The sequence below is a fragment of the Giraffa tippelskirchi genome, chromosome 3 (assembly GCF_054371585.1).
Source record: "Giraffa tippelskirchi isolate mGirTip1 chromosome 3, T2T-mGirTip1v1.2.pri, whole genome shotgun sequence".
In the NCBI taxonomy this organism is placed as follows: domain Eukaryota; kingdom Metazoa; phylum Chordata; class Mammalia; order Artiodactyla; family Giraffidae; genus Giraffa; species Giraffa tippelskirchi.
Window position 1 is genome coordinate 52,745,634 of NC_137277.1, and position 12,916 is coordinate 52,758,549.

At 35.4% G+C, this 12,916-nt stretch overlaps 1 protein-coding gene across 1 annotated transcript in view; it reads left to right on the forward strand.

Annotated features, from left to right (window-relative positions):
* Positions 1-12,916, forward strand: part of SKA2 (spindle and kinetochore associated complex subunit 2) — a 31,357-nt gene that overhangs the window by 12,959 nt on the left and 5,482 nt on the right. The window contains exons 2-3 of the mRNA XM_081585113.1: positions 5,130-5,216; positions 12,319-12,495. Coding sequence (XP_081441239.1) covers positions 5,130-5,216; positions 12,319-12,495 — 264 coding nt within the window. The remainder of the gene's footprint in view (positions 1-5,129; positions 5,217-12,318; positions 12,496-12,916) is intronic.

Genomic DNA, 12,916 nt, shown 5'->3' on the forward strand with positions numbered 1-12,916 from the left:
ACCCTATCGATATTGTCTCTGCTGTGTAAATAGCTCTGAGTAGTGCAATATTGCTTATAGGGTTTTGGTGTTTGGGAAGAACAATGGGCAGGCTGCAGAAACAATGTAGCTGAAACTGAAGCAACAGTCGTTTTCATTTAGGAATAAAATAGTAGAAGCTAGTTTTTAATACAGACATTAAAATCTGAAACTCAAATGTCAAATTTTTATGTATTAGAAGAAACACTTTTCTTAATTTTAACATTTTGATAAATTAAACCTTGTTTTATTGTAGTATAATGAAATAATAGAATTTTATTGTTGGAAGGGAGTAGATTTCCAACTCTTTCATTTAATAGGAGACTCAGAGAGACAGAAGGTACTAGAGGCCACATACCTGTTAGTGAGACCACGGCTAGAATTTCTGCCACGCATCTCAACCCTCTTATTGTCTTTTTTTCAGTACCATACTAGCAGGTTGTATTCAGGGAGAATTTTTTAATGGACTAAGTACAGATTTAAAACAAAAAAACCCCCAACTTTCCATTTAATGTTGGGTAAAGTCTTTACATTTCCCCCATCTATGTGATTCTCTTTGGCTTTGATGTCATGTATAACTTTGGTCTAACTACATAAAAACAAGAGTAATGAAAATAGAAGCAGAGGGAAGTCACTTAGACTGTTTTCTTCGTTTGTAAAATGAAGGGTTCAGTTGAGAGAATCTTCATTGTTTTTCTGTTTCTCAACATTGCATTGACATCCTTTATCCTTTTTTGTCCCCGCTTAATCTATAGCCCGGGCTTCCCTTGTGGCTCAGCTGGTAAAGAATCTGCCTGCAATGCGGGAGACCTGGGTTTGATCCCTGGGTTGGGAAGATCCCCTGGAGAAGGGAAAGGCTACCCCACTCCAGTATTCTGGCCTAGAGAATTCCATGGACTGTATAGTCCATGGGATCGCGAAGAGTTGGCCATGACTGAGCGACTTTCACTGCACAAGCCATAGCCCACTGACTTGTTAATAAGTAATACTTCCCCTAGGTATTATCACAAAATATTCTCTTCAGTTCTTCAAAGAGGGTAACATTCTACTCTCAAACCGCTGTTTTTCCTATATTTTAAAAAGAGGTTTTGGACTTAGCTGGCAGTCCAGTGGTGAAGGTCCACGCTTCCACTGCAGGGGGCACTGGTTCTATCCCTGGTCTAGGAAGACCCCACATCCACATGCCATAAGGCATGACCAAAAACCAAAACAAAAGTTTTTAAACTGTGGTTAAATACATATAACATAAAATTTACCATTTTAACCACTTAAAATGTGGACTCAAAATAGAACTCAGCAGCCTTATGTACATTCTCATCGTTGTGCAACCATCACCACCATCCATCTCCAGAGCTTCATCACTGCTAAACAAACTCTGCATGTGTTAAACAATGACCCCCTATTCCCTGCACTCCCTGTCTTTAAAAATTTGTTTAAAATTCTGTTTGTTCTCTGAAATATTTTCCAAATGAAAGTATGGGCATATTACTTAAAGGGGAAATGGAAAAACTTTTTAAAGACTTTTTGGAAGCAGTGATGTACATATAAATGCAGCAGTTGTGTGAAAGTGGGAAGTTCTGAATTTTAGCATTTGCCAATTTTCCTGTCGTGTATTTTTCCACCCTATCTGATTTCAGGTTACCAGCATGATGTCACAGAAAGTGGAGCTGGAAAGACATGCAGTAGTAGCATGTGATATATTCCTACTGTATAGATATGATAGGCCTCAAGAGCATAGATGAGTAAAATATAGTAAAACTAGGAAATTGTGGGGTTTGTGTATATATTTGTTTTCAATAATTTAATTGTACATTTAATAATTTAATTTTTAGTGATGCTCCTGTTTAACAATTGGCTTACAAGAATTCCTAAAAATTTAGCTGGCTCCATCATGCCATTGATTGGAAGCATACTCTTTGGTATCTTATTAAAATATAAATTACTTAAAAGAAGGAACACTTCTTTTAGGTACTATTTGGTGGTTTTTAGTGCCTTGTGGACCCCCAGGCATTATATGAAGCCATAGCTGAAACCACTCTCTTGAGGAGAAGACTTTGTAAAATGGACTATGGGATTATGCCAGTTAAATTTAAGCAGAGCTAAACTGTCAAGTTGAAAAACATATAGGCTCCCTGGAGTAGGAAATGGCAACCCACTTCAGTATTCTTGCCTGGAAAATTCCATGGACAGAGGAGTCTGACGAGTTACAGTCCATAGGGTTGCAAACAGTCAGACACAACTGAGTGAATGAACACACACACACACAGTCAGATGTATTGCTGTGACAGAAAAAATTGAATTGCATTTTATCCATGGGAGTTTCTGTTCTCCAGAGAGTCTAACAAAGTGGGAAATCATATGAATTTAGCATGATTTATCTTAAGTGAATGGAAGTTAGCTAGTTCCTAGAGATTATCTAGAGCATCTTCCAAAGGCTCATAAACTACATGTAAGATTATTCATTCAAGAATATTGTATTAAGTTAATAAAGTAAAGGCAATAATTCACATAATTCTTTACCATTATTTTTAAAGTGAAAATATAATGTTTCTAGTTCAGATTGATGTCAAAAATCTTGTTCCCTGGTATTTCTTAAAAATTAGAATATAGCTATATTATATATCAGATAATATTTACTATATGAAAGAACTAATTAATAAATGGCTGAAAATATAAACAAACAACAAAAAAGAAAAACATAGGCTTAAGAATATCAGGTTAAGGGTTCCTAGAACAGAGATTTTATTTTAAGGTAGCCCTGGAGTAACAAATCCCATAATCCTAAGAATTTTGTAGTAACTATTAGGTTAGTTTAAAACGTTAGTTTGAAAAAGTTTTATTTAAAGTTATGCTTTAGAATGTTGTATAAGACCTCAAATTATACATAAAGCTACAGAATTGTGGCCTATTCCAATAATTAAATCAGGTCTTCAGTGCTTAGCGCCTTTGCTTAATTGATTATCCTCCTCCCACTTCCTCCCCCTACTCTCCATCCACATGTAAAGGAAAAGTTAATTCTTGAGCATATTTTAATATGGGAAATTATACCAATAGGAATTTCTTTACATATATACATATATTAATACATATATAGTAATTATTAGTATGCTTAAAGAAGTCTAATTATTGATAGATTTAATCATGACAGCTAATGTAACAAGTACATAAGACAAATGAAATACCTCCATTTTTGGAAAACATTTTAAATACTTTTTAGACAAAGAACTAATACATTTGTTTTTCTTTTTTTTTTTTTTTTAAGGTTAATTTTTTTTTTTTTTTATAAATTTATTTATTTTAGTTGGGGGCTAATTACTTTACAATATTGTAATAGTTTTTGCCATACATTGACATGAATCAGCCATGGGTTTACATGTGTTCCCCTTCCTGGACCCCCCACCCACCTCCCTCCCCATCCCATCCTTCTGGATCATCCCATTGCCCCGGCCCTGAGCCCTTGTCACATGCATCGAACATGGAATGGTGTTCTGTTTCACATATGATAATATACATGTTTCAATGCTATTCTCCCAGAACGTCCCACCCTCACCTTCTCCCTCAGAGTCCATAAAATTGTTCCATGCTGTGTCTCTTATTCTGTCTCACATATAGGTTAATCGTTACCATCTTTCAAATTCCATATATATGCATTAGTATACTGTATTGTTGTTTTTCTTTCTGGCTTACTTCACTCTGTATAATGGGTTCCAGTTTCATCCATCTCAGTAGAACCGATTCAAATGTATTTTTTTTTAATGGCTGAGTAATATTCCATTGTGTATATGTACCACAGCTTCCTTATCCATTCGTCTGCTGATGGACATCTAGGTTGCTTCCATGTCCTGGCTATTGTAAACAATAGCAACTCAGCAACTCCTTGATGTTAGAGGTGCAAATCAGACTGATTCCTGGGAAATTTTTTAAAACAAAAACTGACTTTTTTCCCTTCTATTTCTACTCTAAAAGTTTTTGGTTGTAAAAATAGAATGTTATTAATTGAAAAGTTTTCCGATCAAATTTAGGCCAATGATGAGAAATTATTAGTGACGGAAGATTTAGTTTTTCTCTTTCTGAACTTTGTTCAATAATGACAGCTTCTGCCTTTCGAAGCATTTTAACTTCTGAGAACTTTTTTTTCTTATTCTACATTCCAAAGTAGAACCCTTGGTTTACTTTTATAATAAAAATATCTGTATAGCACTTCTCATTAGATCTGAGAACTACTTTTTGTTGGTTTTACCCTTCCCATTAAGGCTTTACATTTTCAAGAAGCAATCTTTAGTCCAGAGCTTAAGTTGACAGAAAGGTCTGAACTGTCTCCCCAAAGCAGTCTCCTCAGCTGTGGGCTAGGAATGGGAGACCTTCCCTGAGGAAATCACTTTTACCTTTCACAGTAAACTCAAAGAACTACGGTTGTTTCCGTGATAAATTCAAGGAGTACATGCTTTAAGATCTTGTAAAAGATGTAGAAGTCCCCCAAATTAAGAATAATTTGTAGATTATGTCACATTCAGAGATAAACCACTTTTAACAATGATATATATGCTTCCCAATTTTTCCATATGAACACACATGTATTTTACAGCCTATGGCAGTTTTCCCCCTTAGAAGTTTACTGCAGATCAAGGTTCCACACTAGTATCCAGGTTAAATAAATTGTGGTTATTTGGCCTGCTGTGCCATTATTATATCGTATGTAGCTTTTCTTGTATAATTTATGTCTCTTTAAGCCTTCTAGTTTTGGCCTGTGTGGCACATATTTATAGTTCTTTGGGTAATAGGGTTGTAGATTGTGTTAACAGCCTGAGTATCCCTAAAAATAAATTTGTTCTGTGCTTTAACTTGAAACCACATATCCTTCCAGAGGTAGAAAAACTGCCTACTTGATGAGTGTGGTGGTAACCTTAGGTAATTCCTGAAGCCATTGTTAGTTCTTAATAGAGCATGGGTATTCTAGATGATGGAAGTTTAATATACTTTACTATTTCCCTATTTTCAAAATTAGTATATATAGTAGTAAAAATACAAAGAGAAAAGAAAGAATAGCTATAGTATCATGTTTTGTGAAACGTCTTTTGGTTCGTGAACTAATGATCTGTGCTGATCTTTAGTTCCAGAAAGCTGACTCTGATCTGGACTACATTCAGTACAGGCTGGAATATGAAATCAAGACTAATTATCCTGATTCAGCAGGCAAGGTAATCTGCAAAAGAAATATCTTTTTAACAGAATATTTTATTAAAAGATTTTCTGATAGTATTTCTAATAGTAGAGTATAACAGTTACATTATTAAGGATTACATTCATAGAATCCTTTTGTGTTGGAAGTTTGGTCACAGAATATTGGAGAGATTATACCCATAGTAAAGGAAATTTGTGGCTCCTCTTTTTTTTTTTAACCTGTAAACAAGAATTATTGAGTCTAGATGTGTAAACAACTGTGGAAGCCTCTGAAATTGTGAAAGAATATAGATACCTTTAGGGCAATGGTTAAATAAGAGGGGAGAAATCCTAGCAGTCATGATATTCTCTGAGGAAGATGATGATACACTATTAAATTTGTTACATGGACTGTTAGTATAAAATTATTCTAAGTTTAGATTGATTAGAAATACTGTCTGTTTATAAGTAATAAAGTTATAACTACATTTACACATGCCTATAGAGATAAAGCAATTTTTAAGCCTTGTCTGTTAACATTAATTTAGCATGTAAAACATTAATTTGTCACTTTATGGTACTCTTTTTTTCTCTTATAGCACTTGCTAGCAGATAAGAAATATCATACTTTACTGTTTCTTACAAAAATTATACAATTAAAATTTTGGGGGAATTGTGTAAAAGTTCACATTAAAATCAGATTTTATATAAAATTGGGAAAACACTGTGAATGTTCAATTTTTACTGCTTACATGAAATAATGGAATGCCAGGATTCTATAGGAGTATGGTTTTAACTATTCTACCTCCTTAACTGACTTGACTTTGTCCTTTCCTCTTTTCTCTCTTACTGAAGAAAACCAACCCATTCTTGTCAAGTGGTACCCCAATTAACTGGCCAAAGCACTCATCTGAGTCAGTATATTTCAAGTACTATCTGGAAGACATTTTGTGTAGGGCTTCCACTTTTCTCCCACCTTCTATCTCTCATTTTTATCACATTTTGAGTTGTTTTATTCTTGTACAACTTTTTTTTAAAAACAGCTTTATTGAGCTATAATTCACATACCACAGAATTCACTCTTTTAAAGTAGATACTTGAGTGGTTTTTAGTATGTTTAGTTTATTGTAATTTTTAGCAGTTTAGTATATTGTATGGCCGTCATCACAATAAATATTTGAGTATTTTCATAACCTCAAAAAGAAACCCATACCCATTAGCTGTTTCTCCCCATTAACAACCACTTTCCCCTCCCCTGGCCAGCTTCCAGTAACTACGAATCTACTTCCTGTCTCTATATTCTACAGATTTGCCGTCTGAACATTTCATATAAATGGAATCACACAATATGTGGCCTTTTATATCTGGTTTAGCATTTTTATAAAAGTTGAAATATAGTTGATTTACAGTTTTTCAGGTGGAGAGCAAAGTGATTCAGTTATACATGCACACATATATATACACACAAAAATATGTGTCTATGTGTGTATATATTTTTCAAATTCTTTTCCATTATAGGTTATTACCAGATACTGAGTATAGTTCCCTGTGCTATACAGTTGATCCTGTTGTTTATCTATTTTATACATAATAGTCAGTCAGTGAGTTCAATTGCTCAGCTGTGTCTGACTCTTTGCGACCCCATGGACCGCAGCACGTCAGGCTTCCCTGTCCATCACCAGCTCCTGGAGCATGCTCAAACTCATGTCCAGAGAGTCAGTGATGCCATCCAACCACCTCATCTGCTGTCGTCCCCTGTTCCTCCTCCTGCCTTCTATCTTTTCCAGCATCAGGGTCTTATCCAGTGAGTCAGTTCTTCACATCAGGTGATCACAGTACTGGAGTTTCAGCTTCAGCATCAATCAGTCCTTTCAATGAATATTCAGGACTGATTTCCTTAAGGATTGACTGGTTTGATCTTGCAGTCCAAGGGACTCTCAAGAGTCTTCTCCAATGCCACAGTTCAAAAGCATCAATTCTTTGGCGTTCAGCTTTCTTTACAGTCCAACTCTCACATCCATACATGACCACTGGAAAAACCATAGCTTTGACTAGACGGATCTTTGTCAGCAAAGTGATGTCTCTGCTTTTTAATATGCTGTCTAGGTTGGTCATAGCTTTTCTTTCAAGGAGCAAGCGTCTTTTAATTTTGTGGCTGCAGTCACCATCTGCAGTGATTTTGGAGCCCAAGAAAATAAAGTCTTTTACTGTTTCCATTGTTTCCCCATCTATTTGCCATGAAGTGATGGGACCAGATGCCATGATCTTAGTTTTCTGAATGTTGAGTTTTAAGCCAACTTTTTCACTCTCCTCTTTCACTTTCATCAAGAGGCTCTTTAGTTCTTCTGCACTTTCTGCCATAAGGGTGGTATTATCTGCATATCTGAGGTTATTGATATTTCTGCCTGCTATCTTGATACCAGCTTGTGCTTCATCCAGCACAGCATTTCTCATGATGTACTCTGCATATAAGTTAAATAAGCCGGGTGACAATATACAGCCATGAAGTACTCCTTTCCCGATTTGGAACCAGTCTGTTCCATGTCCGGTTCTAACTATTGCTTCTTGACCTGCATACAGATTTCTCAGGAGGCAGGTAAGGTGGTCTGGTATTCCCATCTCTGTAAGAATTTTGCACAGTTTGTTGTGATCCACACAGTCAAAGGCTTTGGCATGGCCAATAAAGCAGAAGTAGATGTTTTCCTGGAACTCTCTTGCTTTTTCGATGATCCAACGGATGTTGGCAATTTGATCTCTGATTTGTCTGCCTTTTCTAAATCCAGCTTGAACATCTGGAAGTTCACGGTTCACGTACTGTTGAATACATAATACAACATAATAGTATGTGTCTGTTAATCCCCAATTCCCAGTTTATCCCTCTCTCACCCCATTTTGCCTTTGGTAAGCATAAATTGATTTTCCACATCTGTGAGTCTGTTTCTGTTTTGTAAATAACTTCATTTGTATTGTTTTTCTTTAAGATTTCCACATGTAAGTGATATTGTATGATGTTTGTCTTTCTCTTTCTGACTTCACTTAGTGTGAAAATCTATAGATCTATCCATGATGCTGCAGATGGCATTATTTCATTTTTTTTTATAGATGAGTGGTAGTCCATTGTATACATATACCACATCTTTATCCATTCATCTGTGGATGCACATTAAGGTTGCTTTTATGTCTTGGCTATTGTAAATAGTTAGTGAATATTGGGGTGCATTTATCTTTTCAAATTGGAGTTTTCTCCAGATATATCCCCAGGAGTGGGATTGCTGGATTATATAGTAATTCTATTTTTAGATCTTTGAGGAACTTCCATACTGTTCTCCATAGTGGCTACACCAGTTTACATTCCTACTAACAGTGTAGGAGGGTCTTTTCTCTCCACATCCTCTCCATCATTTATTATTTGTAGACTTTTTAATGATGGCCATTCTGACCAGTGTGAGGTGATACCTCGTTGTAGTTTTGATTTGCATTTCTCTAATAATTAGTGATGTGGAGCATCTTTTCATGTGCCTCTTAGCCATCTGTATGTCATCTTTGCATAAATGTCTATTTAAGTCTTCTGCCTATTTTTTGACTGAGTTTTTGTTTGATATTGAGTTGTATGAGTTGTTTATGTATTTTGGCAATAATTAACTCCTTGTTGGTCCCATTGTTTGCAAATGTTTTCTCCCATCCTATAGATTGTCTTTTTGTTTTATGATTTCCTTTGCTGTACAAAAGCTAATAAGTTTGAGTAGGTACCATTTGTTTATTTTTGCTTTTATTTCCACTGCCTTGGGAGACTGACCTAAGGAAACAGTGGCATTATTTATGTCAGAGAATGGTTTGCCTCTATTCTCTTCTAGGAGTTTTATGGTGTCGTGTCTTATATTTAAGTCTTTAAGCCATTTTGAGTTTATTTTTGTGTATGGTGTGAGGGAGTGTTCTAAGTTCATTGATTTACATGCAGCTGTCCAGCTTTCCCAACACCACTTGCTGAAGAGACTGTCTTTTCTCCATTATATACCACATCTTCTTTATCGATTCATCTACTGATGGACATTTAAGTTGCTCCCATGTCTTGACTGTTGTAAATAGTGCTGCTGTGACCATTGGGGTGCATGTATCTTTTCAAATTAGAGTTTTCATCTTTTCTGGATATCACTTAGCATGTTTTAAAGGTTCATCCTGGTTGTAACATGAATCAGTACTTCATTCCTTTTTACTGCTGAATAATATTTCATTGTATGGCCATACCACATTTTCTTATTTATTTGATCAGTTAATAGTTTGGTGTTTCCTTTTGGCTGTTATGATCATATTCCCATAACATTCAGGTACAAGTTTTTGTATGGACATTTGCTTTCATTTCACTTGGGTATATACCTAAGAGGGGAATTCCTGGGCACATGGTAACCCTATGTTTAATATTTTGAGGAACTACTACATTGTTTTCCAAAGCAGTTGTACCATATTATATATTCTCAGTTTTTTGAGTTTTTTAAAAAAGTTGTAAAATATGTAAGATAAAATTTAAAAATATGTAAGATAAAATTCACCATTTTTTCCATTTTAAAGTGTGCAGTTCCATGGTTTTAGTACATTTACATCATTGTGCAGCTATCACCACCATCCATCTCCAGAACTTGATTTCATCTTTCTAAATTGAAACTGCATCCATTAATAATAACTCCCCATTTCCCCTTCTTCCCAACCCTTGGCAACCACCATTCTACTTTCTGTCTTTATGAACTTTACTACTCTAGTTACCTCATATACACAATTTTCCAGACTACACATTTGGTATCATCTATTATTTCTTTGCCCCTATCAAACGTACTACTAAGTTTTCTTAACTTTTCTTTAATAATATCTCTTTTCTGCCCTTTTCCTACTTCTGCTGCTCATGATGTAGTCTTGATCACTAATTGTAGAATTAACAGTCCTTAAATTAGATTTTTTGTTCTGACTCATTCCTGTTAGAATTATCTTTATTTATCGTTTCCATCATCAAAAGCTTAGCAAAAAATCTCCAGGGAAGAAAGGAGTAGAGGGCCATGAACTGAGCCTCTGCCTGTAGCCATGAGGTAGGGTCCACAAAGGAAATATTTGAAAAGTGAGACGATAATCAAGATAGTATAGTTCTGTGGAAATCAAGAGTTCATTTTAAGAAGATTAGAATAGGAAGGAAATAAGGAGAGGCAAAAAGAGGGATATCAAAATTACAGGGCAAGTCTGACTTTTTGATTGTTATAGGGTGTGGAAAGAAGGTAACCCTCCTAACTATTGGTGGGAATGTAAATTGGTACAATCACTATGGAGAACAGTATGGAGGTTCCTTAATAAACTAAGAATAGATCTCCCATATGACCCTGCAATCCCACTCCTGGGCATATGTCCAGAGAAAAACATAATCCAAAAGGGTGCATGCACCCCAGGGTTCACTGCAGCACTGTTTGCAATAGTCAAGACAGAAGCACCCAAAATGCCCGTGGACAGAGGAGTGGATAAAGAAGACATGGTACATATATACAATAGAATATTACTTGGCCATCAAAAAGAATGAAGTATTGCTATTTGCAGCAACATGCATGGACATAGAGATTGTCGTATTGAGGGAAGTAAGTCAGACAGAGAAGAAGAAATATCCTATGACATCCCTTATATATAGAATCTAAAAAGACATGATATAAGTGAGCTTATTTACAAAACATAAACAGATACACAGACTTAGAGAACAAACTTATGGTTGCCAAGGGGAAGGATGGGCGGAAGGGATAGTTAGGGAGTTTGGAATGGACTTGTATACACTGCTGTGTTTAAAATGGATAACCAACAAGGACCTACTGTATAGCACATGAAACTCTGCTCAATGTTATGTGTCAGCCTGGATGGGTGGGGGGAGTTTGGGGGGAGAATGGACACATGTATATGTATGACTGAATCCCTTCAATCATGTATGACTGTTCACCTGAAATTATCACAACATTGTTAATTGGCTGTACCTCAATAGAAAATAAAACATTTAAAAAATTTATAGGACAAGTCTGACTCTTTGATTGTTTAAAATAATTTGGCAAAGGATTGTAGTCTATGGGCTATTAAACTGAGGAAGTATATTATTATAGGACCTAGAAGATTGGTGGCAAATGAAGTGAGAAAAATGACACTGGTTTTGAAACAAGAGTCAAGAGGAGTTATTTTCCTCTCAGTGTAGGGACAATCTATGTATATTTGAAGTCTGTATAAAGGGAGATATGAAAAGGTTATTGAAATATAAGAATTTTAAGGTTCTGGAGGATATGGGGAGGAGACAATAATAGTAGTAGTGTTAGGAGCTGAGTAAGGATCAGAGTAGATGTTTTCATTTTCAGGTGAAAAGGCAGGAATAGAAACTCCCAGGTGTTTTCTGTCTTCTCAGTAAAGTAGTTGAGGTGAGATCTTGTGCCAAGAATGAGTGGATGGGAACTGGTAGGGATGGAGAAGGAATACCTAGTATTAGAGAGTTTGGTAAAGAACTACGAAGGAATGAGAATTATTAAGTGGCAGAAATGTCACTTTTGAACTGTCACAGTTGAAATGTCTTTTATGGAATAGTGGTTATTTACATTGAAAATGAATTTGAAATCTAATAAATAGTTGCCTGAGTTGGCATGCATTTTGTATAGTGAGGTATGCCTTGAATTGGTACTCATAGATACTTTAGCCCCATGACAGTGTATTTAAGAATTTTATGATAAGTCATTTCAAGTTGTCTTTTCTATAAGAACAAATCAAAATAGTTCCTTTAATCACCTTCTGAATAACATTTAGAATTGTATCTTAGAAGTACTGTGTAATTATTGTGAACTATACATCAAATATTATGTATCTAATGTAACATTATTTGCTGTTTAATATTGCTATTTTGTGTGTGTGTGTGAGAGAGAAAGGTTATTTCTGTACCTAGGCTTTAAATTCCTTGAGAATAGTATCTAGGTCTTATACTTCTCTCTTTCTTCCCCTCCTCCCATTCTCTGTCACACAGTTGCATGATTTTTATAGTGTTCTATTAAATGGATGGTAGTATATGTTGTATATATTTTAATTCTTAAAAGAAGCTTTATTTTTTCTTTCCAGATTTAATATATATTAATTTTTTTCCTGATGTAGAAAAATCCAGTTACACTTTTAAAGGAATTGTCAGCAATAAAGTCTCGATACCAAACTTTGCATGTTCGCTTTAAACCAATTGCTGTGGAGCAGAAAGAGACTAAGAGCCGCATTTGTGCTACCTTCAATAAGACTATGACCTTGATACAAGAACTGCAGAAGGAAACAGACCTGGAGGTAATGCTTTCTGTTGATTGGCTGGATTTGTAGAATTTTAAATCTGAATTTCTCATTGAAAGATAAATCCCCAGTAACTCTCATTTTGTAATTTAGCAGTGTGAACTATTGATAAAGAATGAGATTTTCTTGACTCGCTGAAGTATAAGATCTCTTATTTCCTTTTATTTTAAAATGAGCATGTGGACTTGACATGGTTAGTGAAGGGGCATGCTTTCTTGGATTATGTAGCAACAGCAGAAGAAAAAACTTGCTAACACTTATTAAATCTACCAGTTCTGCTGGTTCCTATAAGAACTAATGAGACTGAGAAATCGAGAAAGCATCTATACCAGTGACTGTTTTTTCATTCTCCTTTTCTTCAGTTGGGATGATTAGCTTGGGTAGGCCTAACCTTCATTCCTGGTCCTTCATTCTCCAC